This window comes from Eubalaena glacialis, chromosome 6, assembly GCF_028564815.1.
Source record: "Eubalaena glacialis isolate mEubGla1 chromosome 6, mEubGla1.1.hap2.+ XY, whole genome shotgun sequence".
Taxonomy (NCBI): domain Eukaryota; kingdom Metazoa; phylum Chordata; class Mammalia; order Artiodactyla; family Balaenidae; genus Eubalaena; species Eubalaena glacialis.
The window spans coordinates 122,490,324-122,516,981 of NC_083721.1; the positions used below are offsets into that span (position 1 = coordinate 122,490,324).

The window sequence follows — 26,658 nt, forward strand, 5'->3', positions numbered from 1 at the left end:
TAAAAAAAAAAAAAATCAGAAAATGGCAGAAGATAGAAATAGACATTACTCCAAAGAAGACATCCAGATGGCCAAAAAGCACATGAAAAGATGCTCAACATGGCTAATTATTAGAGCAATGCAAATCAAAACTACAATGTGGTTATCACCTCACACCAGTCAAAATGGCCATCATCAAAAAGTCTTCAAACAATAAATGCTGAAGAGGGTGTGGAGAAAAGGGAACCTTCCAACACTGTTGGTGGGAACGTAAATTGGTTCAGCCACTATGGAGAACAGTATGGAGGTTCCTTAAAAAACTAAAAATAGAGCTACCATATGATCCAGCAATCCCACTCCTGAGCATATATCCAGAGAAAACAATAATTTGAAAAGATGCATACACCCCAATGTTCATTGCAGCACTATTTACAATAGCTAAGACATGGAAGCAACCTAAATGTCCATTGACAGAGGAATGGATAAAGATGATGTGCTACATATATATAATGGAATATTGCTCAGCCATAAAAAAAAATGAAATAATGCCATTTGCAGCAACATGGATGGACCTAGAGATTATCATACTAAATGAAGTAAGTCAGACAGAGAAGGACAAATATCATGATTTCACTTATATGTGAAATCCAAAAAAATGATACAAATGGACTTATTTACAAAACAGAAACAGACTCACAGACTTAGAAAACAAACTTATGGTTACCAAACAGGAAAGGTGGGGGGGGGGATAAATTAGGAGATTAGGATTAACATATATACACTTCTATAGATAAAATAGATAATCAACATGGACCTACTTACTGTATAGCACAGAGAACTCTACTCAATACTCTGTAACAACGTATATGAGAAAAGAATCTGAAAAAGTATAGATATATGTATATGTATAACTGAATCACTTTGCTGTATACCTGAAACTAAAACAACATTGTAAATCAACCATATTCCAATATAAAATAAAATTTTTTTTTAAATCCCAGTGCACAGTACTCCTAAAAACTTTGTAATATATAAATCAGACCATGGAACTCACTCTTCTGCTTAAAATCATCTAAGGCCTGTCAATCGCATTTAAAATAAAATACAGACTCCTGATTTAGCAGCTCCCAAGATGAACTGATCCTATGTCTTTATGTCTTTATAGACAGCTGTTTCTCTTCTTCTTCTTCCTTATAATGTCCTTAAACATGCCAAATTCATTCCTAAAGTCGGAGACTTTTGCATTTGGTTTTCCTTCCTCCTGGAATATTTCTCATCAGATCTTCACACAAAGTTTTTCCCTTCTTATATATTAGGTCTCAACATAAATTGTATCCATCCAAAGAAACTGATTCATACCTTTCCCTCTCCTCCATGTATTTTGCCCATCAGTTCGATCTGAAATCTTTTTTTAAAAATTTACATTTTGTTTCCCAGAAGTCACCTGTAAGCTCCCTGAGAGCAGGTTGCCTTGTTGATAGCTGTATCCTCTGATTCAAGAACAGAGTCAGTCACATTATAAATCATCTGGAAATATCTACTCATTGTAGAAGGAATGAATTATAAAGATATATTTAAAAAGGCATTTGTGTGAGGTTTAGTCTCTCTTCTAAGTCTTACTTTTTAATGGTATATGTATTTTGTCATCTGTGTTCCACTTTAATATATTTACAAATTGCCTATTCTAAGTATTAAGTTTTTCATAGCCTTTACATTAAAATACAGTCCTTTGAAATTACCTTCTATTCTTATGAAATTGCTATTTTGTGTACTGTACATATAAGCTTAAGAAGTTTTATTGTAATCACAAATTCACATGGAATACAGAGTATACACTTATTAAATTTCTTCCCATACTGTGCTTATTAAATACTTACGACAATTTATCCTGTTGTGCTTTTTACCTTCCTTGGGTCTCAAATTCTATTTTCTGGAGAGCTGAGTGTGCAAAATTGTGAAGTTTAAATTTGTAACTTAAGAATCATAATTTAAAATTTTGTAATGTACAGGGTCTTGGGAATAGAATACACCATGGATTAAACCCCCAGGCAAATTGTTAAGCCAGACAAGTATCTGACAGTACTAGATGGAATGACATGCCTTTACCTCTATACCAGGGTTCTCAATAGCAGCACTATAGTATTTGGGGATGGATAATTCTGTTTCTGCAGGGTGCTGTTCTGAGCATTTTATGGTATTTAACAGCATTCCTGGCCTCTATCCACCAGGTGCCAGTATCACTCTCTTCTGCAGTTGGGACAACAAAAACATCTCCAGACCTTGACAAATATCCCTTGAGGGAGCAAAACCACTGCCAATTCTATACATATAGGAAGTGGCATTTGTTAGAATTCCAGAATTATCATTTTTTTACAGGGTGGTTTTGTGCTAGAAATGCTGGCTCAAAGCCATTATATTGGGCCTTTTACCCAATGCTATCTCTTATTTCCATGAAAACATTCTAGAATCTTTATGTACATGACTCTAGATCATTGTTGATTTTTTTCCAGTTTCTTAGGTTTCATGCATATTTTCATCTGAATTTTGAACAGTAAGAATAAGGCTGTGGGCCAACTCTATACACAGCCCAAAATCCTCAAAATAAAAGTAGACATGAAACCCCAGATATTTTATTGAAAATTGCTGAACGATAAAAACACAAACTTTAAGCTTAATAGAAACAGGATTGCTGAGGGAAAATTGTAGTTTGTAGATAACTGGGGTAATCCTAAAAGAACTGAAGTTTTCACTTTTCTGTTCAGTTACAAATAATTTCACTTGTTCATATTTTCAGCATCTTCAGAAAATGCTGGCTACCCTGCCCCCAAGGATGACTATCCTGCCCACCAGGCAGGCTGTTCTGAAACCCAGACTGAGAATACTGTCCCCAAGGCTGGCTGTTCTTCCTCCCAGCCTGGCTTCTCTGGAATGCAGTCTGAATATCTAATCCTACCACCTGGCTATTCAGTGGTTGGAGCAGTTGGCATTCCTGTCCAATTCCAACCAGTGTCTCTTCAGCCAAGTGTGCCTGCAAGGCTACTATGGATTCCAAAACTACCATCTTCATCAGACTGTCCACCAGGGTTGGAATATTTAAATCAGGTAATTTCAAATACATAAAAGACTCTTAACAAGTAAAACTGTGCTTCCAGTTTACTTAATGACATTAACAAATGACTAATTCGCAAAAGTCTGAAATGGTAAAACAACATTTCTTGCTGACAAATTACTCTAATTCTTCTAGGCTAGGTTTACTGGTAAAGCAAACTACAAATGTCTTAGGAAATTGTGTGCTCCATGATCTTGAATATAATCTGCAATAATAGCCAACAGCAAAGCTTTACTAAGCAGTATTCTCCAGGCTTTGTTCCTAAGTAGAATACATATATTAACGCATTTAATCCTTTAGAAACTCTGTGATATACAGGTGCTATAATTATCACCATTTTACCAAAGGGGAAACTGAGACCTAGAGAAGTTGCATAATGTGCTCAGCATCAAAATGCACATGAAGTAGGAATGGCTTTTTACTTCTGGAACCTTGGTTCTGGATACTGTGCCCTTTAATCCCAACACAGTAATTTCCTAGGAGTTAGAAACAAACATCAAATAAAACAGTGTTCAATTCAACAATTTGTGTATGACTTAACTTTTTATTATAATTAATAAAATTACATTTTATGTTGCTTTTATTCTTTTGAAGACCCAATTTTTTTTTAATTGGAGTATAGTTGCTTTACAATGTTGTGTTAGTTTCTCCTATACAGTGAAGTGAATCAGCTATATGTATACATATATCCCCTCCCTCTTGGACCTCCCTCCCACCCATCTAGGTCATCACGGAGCACCGAGCTGAGCTCCCTGTGCTATACAGCATGTTCACACTAGCTATCTGTTTTACACATGGTAGTGTATATATGTAAATCCTTATCTCCCAGTTTGTCCCGCCCTCCCCTTCCCTCTGTGTCCACATGTCCATTCTCTACATCTGTGTCTCTATTCCTGCCCTAGGTTCATCTGTACCATTTTTCTAGATTCCGCATATATGCGTTAATATACGATATTTGTTTTTATCTTTCTGACTTATTTCACTCTGTATGACAGAGTCTAGGTCCATCCACATCTCTACAAATGACCCAATTTTGTTCCTTTTTATGGCTGAGTAATATTTCATTGTATATATGTACCACATCTTTATCCATTCCTCTGTCAATGGACATTTAGTTTGTTTCCATGTCCTGATTATTGTAAATAGTGTTGCAGTGAACATTGGGGTACATGTGTCTTTTTGAATTACAGTTTTCTTAGGGTATATGCCCAGTAGTGGGATTGCTGGGTCATATAGTAGTTCTATTTTTAGTTTTTAAATGAACATCCATATTGTTCTCCATAGTGGCTGTATCAATTTACATTCCCACCAGCAGTGCAAGAAGGTTCCCTTTTCTACACACCCTCCCAGAATTTATTATTTATAGATTTTTTTGATGATGGCCATTCTGACTGGTGAGGGTGGTACCTCATTGTAGTTTTGATTTGCGTTTCTCTAATAATTAGTGATGTTGAGCATGCAGACCCAATTTTATAAATGCAACCATAAAGGGAAAAAGTTCTGGATTTTAATGTAGTACATGATAGCTTAACTCAGCAACGTGAGGTTTTACATTTGTTTGATGTTAGAAATCTCATAGGTAAAGTAGAATAGGAAATTCTGTGTGCCCAAACTATATAAAACTAAATATTCCTGTGACATCCAACCACATTTCAAAAAATGAGTTGTGTCTCTTATACTCTCTGCACTAATTTAATATAATATCCCAAAATGCACTTGGGCATCATATATTATAAGAACTTTATTAGTTCATATATTCTCCTAGAAATACCCTAAATAGATTTTTTAAAAATCAGGGACTCACAAAATATGTAGGGGAAGTTATCACCTCCAAGAAATGATGATATCATGTACACTTAAATAGAAAAATTTTGAGATTTGTAGTAAAAAATCTCTTTAAATAGATAAAATGGTCTTAATATTTCCTAAATGCCTTCTAGAGAGAGCAATGTGTTCTTATCTTTATAGGACTTTCAATGTAAGTCAATTTTATTTCACTCGAATTTGCCCACATTAATAGTGAACACATTCAGTAGATATTTTTCAAAAAATTACCTTTATTTTTACACTGAAATGTAATATAAACTATTATTAAATATTGACAATATTGATATATATTGATTATATGAATTCTTAAAAATATAAAAACATACATGCTTATAGCTTAATTTATTTATTTACTATATAGGTAGATCAGATTCAGATTCATCAGCAAATTGAACTTACAGAAGGTATGTATTCATTGTATTGATTATATTTCTAGAAAGAGGGAATGGTTGATATGCAGATAAAGGGGGTCAGTGATATGCAGATAAAGCATATCACCAACCGCAAATATAACACTTTCAGTGATGTTGGACCATTAATCCTGGTTATTTACAATAGTCTCTGTCATAATGAATTGATGAGGATTATCAGCGGCTCATTTCTTCTTTTTTTAAAATTTTTATTGGAGTATAGTTGCTTTACAATACTGTGTTAGTTTATACTGAGCAGTGCATTTCTTGAAATTAGGAGTCAAGTGGTAAAATACTATTTCTCTGGGTATCTGTCCTCATGATAAGGACTCTAACTTAGAAGGAAAACAATCAAAATTTACTTTTGTTCCCTCTTCTCTCTAGACATCTCTTCAGGGAATCTGTCTCTACCTGACTTCTATGACTTCAGCTGTTTTCTCCCCAGTTTCTGACAACCTTGACATTGGCACAGAGCCACCGGCAATGGTTCATGTTAACTTATTACCATGTACTAACAGTTACCTTAATACATTTCCAAAGAGAGTGAACTTTTTGACTTTGGATGGGGATGTTTTGGAAAATCATATGCCTGCTCACAGTTTCTCTTGGGAGCTCAGGTGGACCCTATAAAACCTGTGTTCCATGGGCTCTGTTCCACAGACTGTGAATTACCAGCTCGGATGAAGGGACACTGCAATGTTGGAGAGTGCTGACCAGCAGTCCCAGTAGCCTGGCTTCCTAGAAGAGCACCTCTGCTTGTGCTAAATGACTCCTTTGACTCTACCAGATGTTTTCAGTGCTCTCCATGTGCAAGAATAAACTTAGGAAGCCACTAGATCCGGACTGCTGCCAGGGGAAAGAGAATCTGGGTAGATTCATGAACCAGAGTGTCTTCCTTCCAGATATAAGGAGTTTAGTGAAAACTGCTAGTTATAGAATATATCTGTAAATCCATCTTTAAATCTCTGGACAGTTCCTTTCCAGTAGTAGATTTAGAACCTGAGTTGTACTAGCAGAGTAATGGATTTGGTTGAAATATACAATTATCTGCACTTATCTATGAAACAGAAAAAGAATCAGGGACATAGAGAATACACTGGTGTTTGCCAAGGGGGAGGGGGGTGGGAGAGGGTTGGATTGGGAGTTTGGGATTAGCAGATGCAAACTGATATATATATAGAATAGATAAAAAACAAGGTCCTACTTTACAGACAGGAAACTATATTCAATATCCTGTGATAAACCATAATGGAAAAGAATATGAAAAAGAATGAATGTATATGTATAACTGAGTCACTTTGCTGTACAGCAGTAATTAACACAACATTATAATTCAACTATATTTCAATAAAAATAAATTTAAAGTATATACAGTTATCACCTATGACATTTAAATTACTTATAATTTAATTTAATTTAACTACCAGTTCAAGGTAGTATCAGAGCAGGCTCCTGAACTCACCTCCTCCCACGGACACAATGAATCCACAGCTACCTACAGAACAATTCCCTCTGAAAGAAATCTAGAAATTAGCTGAGTGACTCTACACATTGTATAAATGAGAAAAAAAATGCACATTGAAATGGATAGAAGCTGAGACACAATCTCGCCATAAACCATACCCCCAGCACAACACACAACCAGGAGGGAACTCAAAATGCCCAGCTTCTCCTTGAGGAGTGAAGGATTTGACCCCATAACTGACACCTCAACTCTTAATATTTCCAGAGAGTGGTGGGCACCTCAAATATCTAGCTTTGAAAGTTATGGGGTTTACATACATAAGACCCACAAGGCTATAACAAACTCAGAGATAATTCTTAAATGTTGACTCACTACGTCTAACCCCCCAGGGCCCAGCACAGATGTAGCAGACTAAAAGAAGCCCAGTCTTTTTGTGAAAGAAACCCAGTATTACCATGAAAGAAGTGTAGTTGCTTATCTTAAAAGCCTTGATTTTCAGGGAAGGTTTCAATTTAACACACATCTAGAGAAAACTGCAGTGCAATCCAGAGTCCTCAGAGACCAGTGGGTACCATCTTCATGCTCTCCCTCTCCCCCATCCTACTTTGCTGATATCGCCTAGAAAGGAGCTTGTACACATGTCTCCCACCCATAAAAGGCCATATGTGATAAGCCTATAGCTAACATCATATTTGATGATGAAAAACTGAAAGCTTTTCCTCTAAGTTAAAGAACAGGACAAGGATACCCACTCTTGCCACTTTTATTCAACATAGAACTGAAGTCCAAAACAGAGCAACTAGGAAAGAAAAAGAAATAAAAGGCATCCAAATCAGAAAGGAAGAAGTAAGCTGTTTCTATTTTTAAATTACATGATATTATATAGAAAACCTTAAAGACTCCACAAATAAACTGATAGAACTAATAAACAAATACAGTAAAGGTGCAGCATACAAAATTGATATACAAAAATTGGTTGCCTTTCTATACACTAACAATGAGCTATCAGAAAGAGAAATTAACAAAACAATACCATTTATAATTATATCTAAAAGAAAATATCTGGAATATATTTAACCAAGAAGGGAAGAAACATATACTCTGAAAATTATGTGACATTGATGAAAGACATTGAAGAAGATACAAATAAATGGAAAGGTATTCTGTCCTCATTGACTGGAATAATAAATATTGCTTAAATGTCCACACTACACAAAGCAATCTATAGATTCAGTTCAATCCCTATCAAAACTTCAATGACATTTTTCACTGAAAGAGAAAAAACAATCCCAAATTTTGTATGGAACCACAAAACCCCCAAATAGCCAAAGCAATCTTGAGAAAGAACAAAGCTGTATTCAACATGCTTCCGGATTTCAAACTATATTACAAAGCTACAGTAATCAAAACAGTACCATATTGGCATAAAACGAACACATAGACCAATGGAAGAGACTACAAAGCCCAGAAATAAATCCACACATATGCAGTCAATTAATTTGTGGCAAAAGAGCCAATAATACACAATGGGGAAAAGACAGTCTCTTCAATAAATGGTGTTGGAAAAATTGGATTTCTATATGCAAAAGAATAAAACTAGACCACAGTCTTACACCACAACAAAAAAGAACTCAAAACGGAATAATGATTTTGAATGTAAGACCTGAAACCACAGGACTCCTAGAAGAAAATAGAGGAGGTAAGTTCCTTGACATTGTTCTAGGTAATGATTTTTTGTATAAGTCACAAACCACAGACAACTAAAACTAAAACAAACAAGTAGGACTACATTAAAGTAAATAGCTTCTGTACAGCAAAGGAAACCATCAACAAAATGAAAGAGCAACCTATGAATGGAAGAAAATATTTGCCAGTCATAAATTTGATAAGGGATTAATATCCAAAATATGCAAATAATTTATAAAACTCAATAGAAAAAAATTGATTAAAAATGGACAGAGGATTTAAGTAGATGTTTTCCAAAAAAATCATACAAATGGCCAACACATACATGAAAAGGTGCTCAACATCACTAATTATCAGAAAAATACAAATCAAAACCACAATGAGATATCACCTCACACTTTAAAATGGCTATTATAAAAAGGAGAAGAGATAAGAAGTGTTGGTAGGATATGGAGAAAAGAGAACCCTTATGCACTGTTGGTGGGAATGTACATTGGTGTGGCCATCATGGAAAACAGTATGGAAATTCCTCAAAAAAATTAAGAAGAAAAGAAACAAATATAATGTGCTATGTCAATTACACCTCAGTTTAAAAAATTAAACTACTATATGATCCAGCAATTCCAATTCTGGGTATTTATCCATAGGAAACAAAAATCACTATCTCAAAAAGAGTATATGCACTTTCATGTTTATTGCAGCATATTTACAGTAGTCAAGACTTGGAAACAACTTGTGTCCATTGACAGATGAATGAATGAAGAAAACATGGTATATATACATTGGAATTTTATTCAGCCATGAAAAAGAAGGAAATCCTACCATTTGCAACAACACAGGTGGACCTTGAAGGCATTATGCTAAGTGAAATAAGTTAGAGAAGGCAAATACTGTATGATCTCACTTATATGTGGAATCTGAAAGAAACTAAACTCAGAGAATAGATGGGTGGTTGCCATATATATGGGGGTAGTGGGTTGGAGAAATGGGTGAAGGTGGTGAAAAGGTACAAACTTTCAGTTATAAGATAAAGAAATATCCTAGGGACATAATGTACAGCATGGTGACCATAATTAACAGTACTATATAGTATATTTGAAAGTTACTAAGAGAGTAGATCTTAAAGTTTCTCACACAAGAAAAAAATTTTTGAATGCATGTGTGGTAAGGATATTAACTAAACTTGTGGTATTCATTTCACATATATACAGATATCAAATCATAATGTTGTATACCTAAAATCAATACAATGGTCTATGCCAATTACATCTCAATAAAAAATAATTTAAAGTATCATCTTAAAAATTACTTATAATATACATTATTAGATATTTATAAAATTATTGAGTTTGTTTAGTTTTTTGAAACTAAGTTTTCTCTGGAAAGGAGCTCTTTAATGTTTAATAATTTGTATTCTGAATTTTTTTAACATTTTATTCTAAGGTATATTTCATTGAGATTATAAAATTCAAAAGACCAGATATGATACATTTTACAGAATTCTTAGATTAAAAAGTTTATATTGATGTGTGAAAACACATATCTTTGGCATGAAATAGAAAGTAACAAATTTACTAGTTAAGTTTCAGTTTTTAAAATAGATGTCTTTAATTTTCTTTTTTTCTCAAATAGAAAGTCTATATCATATTTTAACATTGAGTAGTATAAAGTGATAAAGTTTACTCAGTTTATTTTTAGCATCTGAGACTATGACAGGCACTTATTTATAGCTGTCCCCAGTTCAAAATTTAATACACCAGAAAGATATAACTATAGAATTCTTATATTTGTTTTCATTTTTTTCAGTAATTAGAAGGAAACTTAGAGATTGTGTAAAAATATTGATCTCATTTTAGAGATGAACAAACTAAAGACTTTTGAGATTAAGGTACTTAATGAAATCAGCTAGATAATAGATTCTATCTCATGAATCAGTTTAATTTTTTTCTCATTAGACATTTGACTGGGAGATAGCGAGGTCAAGGATGGTTCTTTTAAGGCAAAGTCCAGGGCCTGTCTGAGTAAAAGACATTTAAAGGAGGTCATGGTGATAGAACTTGTGAACGATATTTCTATTTGACTAAATCCATCGACACAGATATTTGAGAGTGATTTTTGTCTCCATGTGTTTCTTTTTGCTCATAATTTTCGTGGCTTCTGACATCCTATGATCCATGTTAATGAGGGCTGTGGACTCATGAATTGCTCCCTCCTGGCTTTAAGCAAGGAGAGGTTTCCAAGGTGTGTTGCAATATGGGAAGCCCTTTGGTAAGATACCACGTGGGTGTCAGATGTCAGCACATCTCTGTTTCCTCCGTGAAGAGATTAGCCCCCGCTAAGGTACAGAGTTCACTTAGGATGCCAGTGGTCTAGATATCCTCTGACTTGCAGCCTTGGTTGCCAAGCATCTTTCCCCTTGTCTAATACCCATTTCCCACTTCTGAACAACCACTGCTGAGCTAAAGAAGGGTGCCCTGGGCCCAGGGTGACGTTCTACCTCACCTTTCATTTTCACTCTCTCCCTCTTCACATGTGTACATTGAGAGAAAGCCCTCTCACACCTTCCTCACACAATGCAGAAAGAGAAGCCATGACTGTGATTTATAAAACTAAATCTCAAGCAAATTTACTTAATATAATAATATACGGTGCATAAACATAGCAATCATCCTATATTCCCCTCCATAGTTGAATACATGAACAAGTAGACATTTTCTGCATTCACTTAAAAGGACTGTGGCCATCAGCAGCACGGCACCATCCCTCACAGCCAAGTCTCCCTTTCTGATACAGGTCTATGGAGTTAGGAAGATACAAGTTGTTTTCTCTTCCAAGTCTTACATAGATGCTCTTAATTTCTCAGTACCTTAATACCATTTCCTCCTTTTTTTCTTTGCCTTTTTTCCTCTGTCAAGATCATCTCTAAACACCTTTCCTTTTCTATCTATTTGGTAAATATAATCTAAAGTAATGTCCAAAAATATGTAAGTCTAAAATATTTAGATTCTAGATAGTTTTAACATACTGGTGATTATGGTTTCCTCTTCTATGTTTTTAGTCATAATAAGTTATGAAACCAATAACAAATATGAAATTAAGAACAGCCTTGGACAGAGGATATACTATGCAGCAGAGGATACTGCTTTGTGCACGCGATTTTGCTATGGATCTTATAGGCCTTTTATCATGAGGATTCATGATCTTAAGGGCCAAGAAGTCATAACTCTGAAGAGACCACTAAGGTGTACCAGCTGTTGTTTTCCCTGCTGCCTGCAGGAGGTCGGTGAGCAATTACCCGGGTACTTTGTAAAGTAGTTCAGTAAGAATTTTTACCCTATCGTTGAATTTATATAATCAAATGAGATTTAAAGGAAAAGTGGTCTGCCAGCTATTGGTTTATGCTTGAGGATAAATTGTAGGAAGAAAGGCAGGTGGAAAAGACTCAGCAGTTAGCCCCTTGTCCCTGAGCAGTGTGCCCCATGGGGGTAAGATCTTAGATCCTTGAGCTCCATGAAGACCAGGTGTCTCTTTCATAGTACTTGACAGCCCTCTGAGAGAGAACATGGATCTCAGGGGAGACGCCAGGGCACAGAGTGTTTATAGGAAGTCGGCCTTTGCCTATATCTCCATTGGCCTGAGACCAGCGCTGCCTGGGTCACTCAGTCATCCATCCATACGGGTCGCTGTGAGAGCAGGGCACACAGAGATACAAGCACATAGAGATTTGATGTCTAATACTGCACTTATTTTGAAAGGATAACTGACCTTATTCATACTAAATTTTGTTTTCCATGTCACTTGCTTTACATGTAATAATATTCATAAAAATAGCTGAGGAAAAACTGAGAGTTGGATGGAATATTCTCTACAACTTATAGAGCATATTAGCATACATTATACTTTTGGTCTTAAAAAATAGACCTAAGAAGTCCTTATTTACAGATGAACATGCTGTGATGCTCTCAAGGTCACCCAGCTAAGGTGCAGAGCCAAGATTCCAGGCCCCATTTTCTTTCCATCCAAGCACAATTGCCATTCATATTTGAAAATTGCCCCAGTGATCAGAGCTCTGTCCATACATCTAAACCACTGTTTTTAAAGGAGTTTAAGAAAAGAGTTTTTAATAACTTAGATATTTTTCATAAGTATGAATAAAAGAGAAAATTTTAAAATATAGGAGCCCAGTAGAGCAGTACTTCAGAGTGGAGACTGTGTATGCAGTTTGTGTCTCTTCCCTTCCACTTTGCAGCTGGGGAATCTTAACACAAATTAATTTACCTCTCTGTTCCTCTATAAATAGGAATAATAGTACCAACCTGCTAAGAATGTATTATGAATTAAGTGGTGCATAGAACAGTATTTTGCACTTAGAAAATGAGCAAAGGATCTAAATAGACATTAAAGAAATGTCTTTTTCAAAGAAAACATACAAATGACCAAAAGATATATATGAAAAGCTGCTCAAAATCACTAATGATCAGAAAAATGAAAATCAAAACCACAATGACATATCACATCACACCTGTTAGAATGTCTGTTATCACAAAGACAAGACATATGTTGGCAAGGATGTAGAAAAAAGGGAACTTCTGTACACTGGTGGTGGGAATGTAAATTGGTATAGCCATTATGGAAAAGAGTATCAAGTCTCCTTAGATAATTAACAATAGAACTACCATATAAGCCAGCAATCCAACTTTTCAGTATATATCCTAAGGAAATAAAATCAGGTTTCATAGAAGTTTCTGCACTCATGTGTTTATTGAACGTATTTAGTAGCTACAATATGGAAACATCCTTAGTGTCTATTGACTGATGAATGGATAAAGAAAATGTGAGATGTGTGTGTGTGTGGATATATATAAATAACTTTATATATATGTATGTATATATAAATGCGTGTATATATATACACACATAAAATATTATTCAGCCAAAAAACAGAAGAAAATCTTGCCATTTGTGAAAATATACATGCACCTGAAAGCATTATGCTAACTGAAATAAGCCAGATAAAAAAGACAAATACTGTATGGTATCACGTATAAGTTGAATCTGAAAAAAAATGTCTAACTCATAGATACAGAGAGTATAATGGTAATTGCCAGGGGCTGGGTGGTGGGAGAATTGGGGTATGCTAGTCAAACACTCCAAACTTTCAGTGATAAGATGAATAAGTTCTGAGGATCTAATGTGCAGCGTGGGGACTACAGTTAATAATACTATACTGTATACTTGAAATTTGCTAAGAGATAGATCTCATGTGTTCTTACCAAAAAAAAAAAGTTACCTATATGACGTGATGGTTGTTTCATTTAACTTAAATGTGGTAATCTTTCCATAATGTGTATGTATACCAGATCATCACATTGTACACTTTAAACATACTACAATTTTGTATGTCAACTGTACCTCAGTAAAGATGGGAGAAAAGAATATTACTAATAGAAAAAAAGTATTCAGTAAATGAGAGCTATTATCAGACATTGTTATGATGATGATGATGATTACATATTACCTATACTATTTTGTTTTTGTAGATAGAAATCTATGCTCCTCCTGGTATACCAATAGGTTATGTTACTCAGACATGGCACCCATATCTGCCAAAGTTTACAATTCAAAATGAGAATAAAAAGGATGTTCTAAGAATTATAGGCCCATACTTTGTGTGCAACACTTGTGGAAATGTTGAATTTAAGGTAAGAAATGTGATATATTTATAGGATTTGCTTTCCTAATATAAGGAGAATATAATTTTGTAGGATGTTACAAATATATTAAATAAATATTTGTAAACTGATATCTCAAGAGGAAGATAATGTGCTCATGTTTTTAACTTTGATCAGAGGTAGTTATTGCTCTGATTAAATGTCAGTGTTGATTATATTAAACGGGAAAAAGAGAAGCAGAGCCTTATAGTCAAAAAACCATAAGCAAAGCATCTAACATTTAAATATGGTGGGTTTTGTATGGAGGCACTGGATATTATCATTTTAAAAAGAACATTAACCTTGTCACTAAATCTGAATGCCAAAGCACATGGTATTTCCTTAGTCTGAAACACAGACTGCCAGTGTTCTAGACCCTCTTCAGAAGCTCTGACATCTTTGAGTTCCTATGAAAAGCTCACTTACACAAAGAGAATTTTAAGAAAAATGGTGTAAGATGTACTGTGCAAATATGCTTCCCTATGGCCCTGGTCTTTGCATTAATTGAGTCACTGTAAATCACAATATATCTGTGTATTTACTACATGAAGAAATTCCATCACAGCAGTTTTCCAACAGGTGGTCTAGCCTTATAGCCTTTATATTATTTAGATGCAAATGTATAAAGTTTGGGTGTCTTATAACTCAATATCATGATTCTATTAGAAAATCATAAAATCTGTTCAACTACATCCACATTTCCACAGAAGGGACAAAAATCTCCTAACACTGAACAGGACTGTCCCCTTATGATAAGATGTGGGAACTCTGCCACTGTCCCCTAACTGCCTAAGATTTTCCACTATCCAGCGTCTTTCTTTTACATTATCTGCCTAGCTTCCCTAGTAGTTTTCAATTCCTGTGTTAGACTCTGGTTATTTAAAGATGAATCACTTCACATGGACTTCCTAGTCTAATGACAGAGATGGGCAATCCTAAGAAGACAACAACTAATATTGTATAAAGAGACTTTATAAAGGCTGTTTTAAAGAGATACATATAATGTGTGTGTGATATATATGTAAATGGACTTTATAGAAGTATACATAATATCAGTTCTCCATGTAGAGGATGGTATGTCTATCAAAGATTCAGAGCAGTGGAAAGATAATTATTCATTCAAGGAACAATATTAACAGAAGTTTAGCTGGCAGATAGTTTATTTGGTGGAAATAAGTGAAAACACAGAAAACATTTTGAAACTCTGATATTTAATGCTGAGAAATTTAGATTTCATCCAGCAATCCTTCCCAATGAATGCCTTAAAACATACATTATATGTAATGAATTAACTTCTCTCCTGTACTTCTAGAATGATGCTAACTAGGTATTCTTTCAGAGAATTCAGAAATAGTCACTTGAATCAATTTCTGATGGAAAGTTTGACATCTTAAGGCTGGATTTATCAGTATGAGGGACCATTATGGAACATAGACTCCATCATGGTATCAATGGTCTGTGAAAGTTGAAGTAGAAAGGGATAAGAGCCTGAACATGAAGGAGCAGGTGTTATTCTAAAGGAGAAAATAATTCAGAGATATTTCATAAGTGAACTGAGTGAAACTGATTCATAGATTTGATGTCATTTGAGGAAGAAAAAAATTTGGAGATGATTCTGATGTCTCATGTTTGAGAAGCTGAATGCATAATGAGCCATTGGCCAAGCTAAGAACATTGGAGGAGGGCTTCCCTGGTGGCACAGTGGTTAAGAATCTGCCTGCCAGTGCAGGGGACACAGGTTCGAGCCCTGGTCCAGGAAGATCCCACATGCCACGGAGCAACTAAGCCCACGAGCCACAACTACTGAGCCTGCACTCTAGAGCCCATGAGCCACAACTACTGAGCCTGTGTACCACAACTACTGAAGCCCACGTGGCTAGAGCCCATGCTCCACAAGGGAAGCCACCGCAGTGAGAAGCCCACACACTGCAATGAAGAGTAGCCCCTGCTCGCTGCAACCAGAGAAAAGCCCATGCACAGCAATGAAGACCCAGTGCAGCCAAAAATAAAATAAATTAAATAAAATAAAATAAATTAAAAAAAAAAAAGAACATTGGAGGAGAAACAGTTGATCTGTGGGAAGCTAATTATTTGTATTTGTGTCATGTTGGATTTTAGGTATGTAGAGGAAAAGGTTGGGAAGTTTTCAGCATACATATGGTAGTTAAACCCATGAGAAGATTATCCCAAGAATGAGTAGAAGAAAGCCAAGTAGACTTTCTGTCCCATGGAGATGATAGGCAAATCCGTCTTCTTCCAGGACTCTTGGTGGGGGAAAAAATATGCCTACATGAAACTGAAACCAATCCAGCACCCTCTGTGACTTTGAAGTCTGAATACATACCTCCATTTTAGTTCAGGAATCTCAAAACATAGAAATTGACCTGGAGTGGTGATACAGATGTCAGGATTGGATGCAAAGCACACTAAAAGATTTTCATCAACGGCACCTTCTATTCCTACAGAAAAAGCCTATCTTCACATGAGCAGATTCAAAAATTACATACTGCTCTAGGAACTAATCCACCAGGAATAAACTGCATATAATAGAACAGTCAGCAATCAATCATATAAGAAATACCTAAATAAATATTAAAGAGACTAAAGAAGAAACAAGGAAGATCACAAGAGGAGAATGAAAAGAGTTTGAAAACAAGCCAGAAGAACCTTCAGAAATAAGGAACAGTCACTGATTTAAAAAAAAAACAACAAGAACGCATTAGAAAGGTTGAGCTGAAAATTAGGTACAAGTAAAGAGAGAATTAGTGAACTGGATGATCCATATGAAGAAAATAAAGAGGAGGTGGGAAAAAGACATCAATTTGAAGAGACAAAAATAAAATTGAAAGGATATAGAAGCTAGAAAAATGCTTGTGCATATGCCAAAGAGGAGATACAAAGAAAGACCAGACAGAGAATGTGCTTAAATAATATTTAAAGAGATAAATTGCTAAGATTCTTTCAGACCTTACGCTATGGATGCTCCAATTCAGAGACTGCCAGGAGTTCTGGGTAAGAAAAAGAAATGACACTCAGGTACAGCTTAAATAAACAGCAAACTTCAAACTAAAAATGGAAATCTAAAATCAGCAAGTGACAAGGGGGAATGTTATCTCTACTTTAACATGTAATACCTACAATTAAGATTTTGAGCATTTTACTCTACCTTTACTAGCTACTTGTATTTGCTCTTTTTGCATTGTGTATTAATATCCATTTATCTATTGGGTTGTTTACATTTTATTGTCAATTTACAAAAATAATCTGTGCATTGGAGACATTGATCCTGCATCTCTTCTCTGATTTGCAAATTTTTCCACAAATCTACCCTTTGTTTTCATACTTTATTTTTATATATTTGCCATACAGAAATTTTATTTTTTATTTTTATTTTTTAATTAATTTTTATTGGAGTATAGTTGCTTTACAATGTTATGTTAGTTTCTGCTGTACAGAAAAGAGAATCAGCTATACATATACATATATCCCCTCTCTTTTGGATTTCCTTCCCATTTAGGTCACCACAGAGCACTGAGTACAGTTCCCTGTGCTATAAGTAGGTTCTCATTAGTTATCTATTTTATACATAGTAGTGTATATGTCAATCCCAATCTCCCAATCATCCCACTCCCCCTTACCCCCCTTGGTGTCCATACATTTGTTCTCTACATCTGTGTCTCTATGTCTGCTTTGCAGATATGTTAATCTGTATCGTTTTTCTAGATTCCATATACAAGCGATATTATACAATATTTGTTTCTCTCTTTCTGACTTACTTCACTCTGTATGACAGTCTCTAGGTCCATCCACACCTTTGCAAATGGCACAGTTTTGTTCCTTTTTATGGCTGAGTAATATTCCACTGTATATATGTACCACATCTCCTTTATCCATTCCTCTGCTGATGGACATTTAGGTTGCTTCCATGTCCTGGCTATTGTAAATAGTGCTGCAATGAACACTGGGGTGCATGTATCTTTCTGCATTATGGTTTTCTCTGGGTATATGCCCAGGAGTGGGATTGCTGGGTCATATGGTAGTTCTATTTTTAGTTTTTTAAGGAACTTCCATACTGTTCTCCATAGTGGCTGTATCAATTTACTTAATGTGGTTAAGTATGGCTATTTTCATAGCTTCTGGTTCTCTTGTCTTAATTATAAAGGTACATCTCAAACCTTATGTTTTATCTAATGTTTTTTAATATTTTATATTTAAATCTTTAACTCACCAGCAATTTTATTAGAGATTCTATGCTCTGTTGCAGTGACCTATATCTTTTCACAGCAATGCCTTATGATATGCTTATGACGCCTTAATGATATGTCCTCTGTCTAGTCATAGCAAAATGATCACTCATTATTCTTCTTTATCATATTTTCTTGAATTATCTGATATTTCCTTTTATATGAACAGTAAGACCTTTTCATTCAATTTTTCAGAGGTTAGAATCTAATCAGTATTGTGTAAAATCTGTTTGTCATTTTTTAAAATTAGCATGTATGAGATGCTAAACCTGTCCCATCCCAGTAGTGTTATGTCTTTTAATTCATATCTTATTTTGTATTCTTCATAAGGCCATATAGTTTTCTTCATACAGAACCTCTGCCTTTTCTGTTAAGTTATTCCTAAGTAATGTATAGCCATTCTCATTATTAAGAAGGAATATTTACATTTTGAGGTGCTTGTTTTAAATGATGAGAAAAGATATTTTTCTTTACCTTTATCCAGTCATATGACTGTATTCTAATATTAAATTTAGGTGTTTTTGCTTTATTTACTTAGTTTTTCTGGGTATAAAATCACAGTGCAAATGAGATGGTAGCTCCTCTAATGTTTATGTACCAGTTTGTTCATTTTTTTCCAGCCTACCTACACATCAATAATAATAATAATGATGATGATGATAGTGGGAATACCTACCAATTTGATTATTTCAGTTGAAATAGTAACAAATATTTAATAATTTAGAAAGATATTACTATTGTTTTCATACCATTTTTTCTATTCCTATCTACCTAAAGCAGGAATGAAAAAAAATTTTTTTTGGTAGAGGGCCAGATAGAAAACATTTAAGATTATATGGGTCATGTATTCATTGTCACAACTACTCAATTCTACTATTGTAGCATAAAAGTAGTCATAGGCAATATATAAATGAATGGTAATGTTTGTGTACCATTAAACTTTATTTACAAAAACAGAAGGCAGGCAGATGTGGCCCACTGACCATTGTTTGCTACCTCCTGACTAAGATTTTCATTAGGAATTTTAAAAGTTAAGTATCAACTTTTTAAAAGGAAGAATGTTATAACAATCAAGAGCGCAGACCCTGGAGCCAGAATGCCTTGGTTTGAAACCCATGACTACACTTTCTTATCTGTGTAACATTAGACAAATTACTTAACCTTTCTTTGCTTCAGTTTTTATATATGGAAAATGTATATAATAATAGTATGTAACATGCAAGGTTATTGTGTACATTAAGTTACCTAACAATTGTAAAGCCTTTGTATGCCATCCATATGCTAAATGTTATATAAATGCTTAATTAGTAAATAATATCTTTTCAGCAACCACTGATATGATCATTTGTTTTTAATTGTATCAATTTTCTAGCATTTCACTCTTATGATAGTATATTCTTTTGATACTTACCTAGCTTTATGTGCTAGTTTTCTATCGGGATTTTTGCATTTATATTTATATTATGTGAGTCTATAGTTTTCTTTTTAGAATATCTTAATAGTTATTGGTATTAAATTTATGGATTTGTGAATTCAATTCAAATGTAATATACATAATACTATTTTTAACCCACAGTTCTGACACCAAATGTATGAAATTTTTTCTCACACCAAACAGTTCTCCAACTCTCCAGGCACCAACTTGTTGTCCTACAATTTGATTCAATTCCAACACTAATTGGGGTTGATGCATACCCCACAGGTTAAGGAGTCAGTCTCACTAGACTGCCCCTACTTCAGATGCTAATCACAAGTCCCAGAACTCCTGCACTTCTGACCAACTTTCTATAAAGCAGCGGTTCTCACAGCTCCATTCTCAGAGGCAATAATTTGCTGGAATGGATCACAGAACTCAGAAACACATTTTACTCATGATAATTGGTTTTATAAAGGATATTATCAGGATACAAATGAACAGCAAGATGAAGTACAGGCATACCTCTTTTATTTGCATTTCACTTTATTGCACTTTGCAGATATTGCACTTTTTACAAATAGAAGGTTCATGGAAACCTTGAGTGAAGCAAGTCTATCAGCACCATTTTTCCAACAGCATTTGCTCACTTCATGTCTCTGTGTCACAAACCAGTAATTCTTACAATATTTCAAACCCTCCACCAGCAAAAAGATTATGACTTGCTGATGGCTGGAATGTGGTCAGCATTTTTTAGCAATAAAGTATATTTAATTAAGGTATGTACATTGTTTTTTAAGACATAATGCTATTGCACACTTAATAGGCTACAATATAATTTACAAATAACTTTTATATGTACTGGAAAACCAGAATTTCATGTGACTCACTTTATTGTGATATGCACTTTATTGCAGTGGTCTGGAACCAAACCTGCAATATATCCAAGGCATGCATGTATATAGGGTGAGGTCTGAAAAGGTACTGAACACAAGAACATCTGTCTTCATGGTGCTGGGATGCACCAGCCTCTAAGAATATGGATGCATTCACCACCCTGGAAGATCTCTAAACCCCATCATTTAGTTTGATTGACTAAATCATTGGCCATTGGTTATTAGGTCAATCTCTAGCCTCTCCCCAGCTTCTCCCCTACAAGCCCCACTCCCCTTCCACTTGCCAAGTCTCTAATCCTCGGCTTGGACTTTCTGGTGACCGGCCCCAATCCTGAAGCTATCAGTGTCCCACAGCCAGTCATCTCATAAGCCCACGAAAGATTTATCACTCAGAAGTTTCCAAAGCTTTTAGCATCTGTGTGCCAGGAACCTGGGACAAAGATCACATGTTATAATTTTAAAACTCTCCTACAATTCCTATCACTCAGAAAGTTATAAGAGTTTTAGAGCTCTATGTCAGGAATCAGACAGAAAAACTAAATATATATTTCTTCTTGTGTCACAAATACCAATTAATTTTTTCAAAGTTGAAATAACTTTATTATAGGGATTTTCTCTTTTTAAAAGATTATCTGAAATTTAGGTAAGTATTACCTAGTCCTGATAACTTTTCAGTTGTAAGTCATTGTTCATATTTGAAGCTTTCCATAAAGAATTATAAGTTTTACTTTTTGAATGACTTTTGGTAAAGTTTAAAATTTCTTGCTATAGGAATCAAAATGGGGAAATGTTACTATCTGTTATGTCCAGTGGTAGGATTATGGTGGTTGGTAAATTATCTTCTGTATTTTTTATTTTAAAAAATATTTTTAAATTAAAAATAAATTTTAAAAATAAAATAAGATTTCTTTACTAGCTATAAATGCTTAAATGCAGCTATTAGAAGATGGAACACTAAACTGTACAAGAGATTTGTGTCTGTTTTTGCCACAATAATGATGCATAACAACCCCTAAAGCTCCGTAGCTTAAAACAACAGGCATTTGATTTTCATGCTTATGGGTCTGTAGGTCAACAGTGTCTGGGGGATATACCTAGGCTCAGACAGATGGCTCTGATTTAGGCTGTAAGTTGCCCTCACGTCTGCTTCACGTATGTTCATTCCAGAGCTGTAGTAACAGTAGCTGCCTGGATCATGCTTTTCTAGTGGCTGATCACAGGAGAGCAAGACCATGGCCAAACTGCTCATCCATGTTTAAGGTCTATGCTCGTGTCACATCCACTAACACTCCATTGGTCAAACAAGGTACTGGCCAATCCTAATTTCAATGTGCAGAGAAGTATACTGGGCTTACAGAGGGAGGGGATTGAAATGACTATTTGATGAACAGTAATCTATGCTATTACAGTGTTCATATTAGAAGTTTATTTCAGGTTTTTTAATATTGAGTTGGCCAAAGAGTTTGTTTGGGTTTTTCTGTAACATCTTATGGAAAAAACCAAACGAACTTTTTGGCAACCCAATAATTTAACCACCCACATCCAAACAAAATGAGTCAACTGTTTTTAGTTTCTCCACATTTATGTTATTGTCAACATAAGGTTGTTGCCAGCACGTATTGTATCTTTTTTTTTTTTAATATTTTATTATTTATTTATTTATTTATTTTTGGCTGTGTTGGGTCTTTGTTTTTGTGCGAGGGCTTCCTCTAGTTGCGGCAAGCGGGGGCCACTCTTCATCGCGGTGCGCGGGCCTCTCACTATCGCGGCCTTATTGTGGAGCACAGGCTCCAGACGCGCAGGCTCAGTAGTTGTGGCTCATGGGCCTAGTTGCTCCGCGGCATGTGGGATCTTCCCAGACCAGGGCTCGAACCTGTGTCCCCTGCATTGGCAGGCAGATTCTCAACCACTGCGCCACCAGGGAAGCCCCCACGTATTGTATCTTATACACATTCGAAAAGGACTCTTCTCTTCCTGGTTTCATACACCCTGCCTGCACATACTTTGGTGAGTGTGGGCTACATTCAGACCCACATGTCCACTTGGTGAAGTGCATTTATCCAGCCACAATCTGTTCAACTCTTTATAATGGCCCTGAGCTTTCCTTAGTCAGAATTGTAAAATTAGAAAAATTTTACTTTGGAGCTCTTTTGTTTCATACATGCTTCCTCCTTTGTTGTTCAGCCCCATTCTGTTGTCAAGTCTTACCCCAAGCCTTGACCTGCAGCATCCCATCAAGTTACTTATTGGTTACTTTACTTCACTCAAAACTGCCAGTCCTCTCTTCCAGGCTCTTGGCATTTCACATTTTCCTACTGACAGTGGGTGATAATGAGGCCTCCCATCAACTTTAAACACTAGACCTATATAAACTCTCTGTGCTTGTCTTAAAGCAGAATTCAGATGGGAGTTTCATTTACTACCCCCCCCCATGGCTTCTAGAAATTTCATCAAAGAAATATTTCATATTTGTATCTTTTTCTACTTAACTTTTATTTTGGATCAATTCAACTCATTTATTAAGTCTATCTTAATGTAGAATAAAAAATGTTAAATATTTCAGCAAAACAACTTTTACATAAGGCAAAGAAATAATTTTTTCATGTATCTATAGATAGATGCAGGTATTTGTATGCATCTACTGAATCATATAACGTTCATAGTTCCATCTGGCACATAATTTTAAGAGTATATTTGTTTCATTTTAATCCAACTTTGAAAGTAGATTAAAAATTTCTAGAATTCTTTAAGACTGTCTCCTTTTTTTCAATTTAGATTAAATCTCTTGATGGAAAAAATGTGGTTGGCAAGATTTCCAAGCAGTTTACTAGGCTTATGAGAGAAATATTTACACATTACAGTAACTTTGTCATCCAGTTCCCTGCAGACATTGATGTGAAAATGAAAGCTGTGATACTTGGCATGTGTTTCCTCATTGTAAGTCTATTCTTACTAATCTTGGGTATAGATGGTTTCTCTAGTATCATGCTTAAATTACTCAGTAAATTGTATATTTTAGAATGACCTTCTTAAATTTATAGGTTTTTTTCAAAAGGGTTTATTTAATCCTAGCTCTTAAATTCCAGTTTCTCCTGATACTGTGGATTCATAGGTGACTAGTTCTCTCTGGAAAGTCTACTTAGTTTCACATGTCAATAGAAGGACATTAGGTGTTAAGGAGAGGCCCTAGTCTTTGGGGCTTGTATTAAAAAATCAAAATTGGTGCTTTGGGGAATACTTTAAATATGGGCTTACATAGGATAAAACTCAGTGAAACAGGTAGATTTCCTCTTGATTCACTATTAAATTAAATCACCTAATACAAGAGTATAATCTGCAATAAGAGTATATACCCAATCAAGCCATTGGATCGAACTGCCAATTGAGAGGAAATACATGGGATAGAGCAATGATCCTGAACTTGTCTTCACATTATTGCCTAGAGAGATTTCAAAAACCACAAGTACCAAATCATACCCCAGTTCAATTAAATCGGAAGCTCAGAATCAGAAGTTTGTGTAACTCCCCAGATGATTCTATATGCAGCTAAAGTCAAAGACATCTGGGACAGAGCAATGATTTTCAACCTTAGCTGCACAGTAGAAACACCTAGGTAGCTTTTCACACTCCCTATGTCAAGACTGCACCCAGATCTAGTAAACCAAAATCTCTGGAAGTGGGATCAAGTCTTTAAGCTGATTAGGGCTCCCAGGTGATTCCAATATGCAAACAAGATTTGCAATCATTAGATAACTATCTTAAACATTCATCTGAAGATGCAATCAGAAAAAACTAAAAGGTGAGATGATATACAGCAAAGAGGACCCAGTTCCTTCAACAAATAAATGTCAAGGAAGATAAAAAGAAAAATAAAATGAAAAAAGGAGAGAGACATCAACTTTACCCAGTTTGTGGACCATGTTTGCATATTGAACAAATCAGTGTAAAAACACATTAACAAGACATTCAGGGAATTTGAACATTGACTGGCTATTTGATGATATAATGACTAATTAAGGTTTTTTAAGCTCTGATGATGATAATAGGGGTTATGTAAAAGCAAAACACTGTCCATATCTTTTAGCTGCAAACACTGATGTATTTCAGTATAATGTGGTATGTTGTCAGGGTTTTTGCTCTAAAATAATGGAGGTGAAGGCAGGGAGATCTAGGGGATGTAGTAATTGCTGAACCAAGATTGGTCATGTTAATAATTATTGAAGCAGGGTGAGGGGTTTTGGGGACAATGTTATACAATTCTGTCTAATTTGGGATATGCATAATATTTTCTAAATAACTTTTAATATAACCAGAGTTCTGTGTAAAAATTGTGTTTTCAATAAGTATTCATTTCAAATAAAAAGCAAAATCTAACCTTAACCTTAAGGGAAGGGTTCAACTAAAGGCAGAGTAATGTGAAAGATATGGTGTGTTTAGGGAAGAGAGGCAATTTGGGGTATCTGGATAGATGGGAAATGAGACTGGGGGTGATGGTGGGGTTATTGAGAAATGACTTTGGCCTTCTTCTAAAAGTCCTTTAAAGATTAGTCAACTTTTTGTTGGTAATTCATTAAAAAATGTTTTGTTAATTGGTTAGTTTCAAACTAGATGTATATAAAAATTATAAATATAAATTTTAGAAAGATAGATTCTGGTGTCTATTAGAAAGAAATGAATTTGAGAGGTAAGTGCAACTGCAAGTGATTAGCAATTAGGATTAAATTATTTCTGTTGAAGGGATAAAGGAAAATAATACATGTGAGAGAAAAATTCTATAGGGTTTGGCTAAAGTCATAGGGGAGGGCATCTGGATACACAATGATGGAATGGAACAAGCTGGGGAACACAGTGAGCAAATTTGGAAGACAAATCATGGAACTGACACAAAAATTTCTAAGGTGCATTCTGACTCTTGAGATGGCTGTCATTCTTGTGGAAAACAAATCTAAAAATTGCACATGGAACTCTAGTCACAAGTTAGGAGAGAGAAGGACTACAAAACATAGAGGAGAAAGATTGAAAGAGAAAGATCCCAAGGGGCATTTTTAAAAAGTGAAATATGGAGAAATTACCAGAAGATTAATCAAATTCATGCAGTTATCAACAAATGAATAGAATTGTAGTATTTAATTGCTATTAAAATTGAAAGCTGCAGGTAGAGCTTATACAGCTATAGACCAGCTCCAGGTTTACTTTTTACAGTTTTTTTGTTTCTTGTTTAACAGATATATTACTGTATTTTATCAGATCCCTCAGCATCTCTGCATCAGAATTATCTCTATTCTGCTGTTGAAAATTCATTTCTGTATTTTTGTTTTTATCTAGGATTTCATGTTTTATGATAACAATGGCTGCATTCAGCTTTTGACAGCAGGAACATGGTAGCAGATTAATGAAAGTATCAGAAAATTTGATGTCTATACTGATTGGGACTGTATAAAAGAAAAACTCATGTTTTTTTCTCTTGAAAGTCATTGTACCATATGTGAAATACTCTGTAATGCCTGTAGTCCCAGAATGTTATTTCACTTTGAAACTATGGTTCATTTTCTGTTCACTGGCTACAAATGTTTTATACATTTTCTTTGAATGTTTGCTGTGTATTTGGGAGAAATGCATAGGACTTTTACCTTTAGACATGAAACTTCTTATGAAAAGCCATTTTGAATTATACTCTGATTTATTTTCCATTTTTATAGCAAAAATTAATGACTTATTAAAGGAATTATAATGTAAAATTATACTTTGTTAAATCTAGTTATTTCATATGTAACAACTCATGTTATTTTACAAATACTGTATATTCAAGAGTTAACATTAACATAATTTCAGTATCCTTTACAATTATGTTCAAATAATACTCAATATGGATATCAAGGAAAAATAAAATGTGTTTGTTTTATATTCAGGAATCCAC

At 34.8% G+C, this 26,658-nt stretch overlaps 1 protein-coding gene across 1 annotated transcript; it reads left to right on the plus strand.

The window, feature by feature from the left end:
- Positions 1-2,128: 2,128 nt before the first annotated feature.
- On the plus strand, positions 2,129-26,126 carry LOC133093045 (phospholipid scramblase 2-like). Its single transcript, XM_061192771.1, has 7 exons — positions 2,129-2,207; positions 2,774-3,081; positions 5,277-5,319; positions 11,535-11,755; positions 14,017-14,178; positions 23,517-23,678; positions 26,067-26,126. Exons 1-7 carry the CDS (start codon positions 2,129-2,131, stop codon positions 26,124-26,126), a joined length of 1,035 nt encoding a protein of 344 aa, XP_061048754.1.
- Positions 26,127-26,658: the final 532 nt, after the last annotated feature.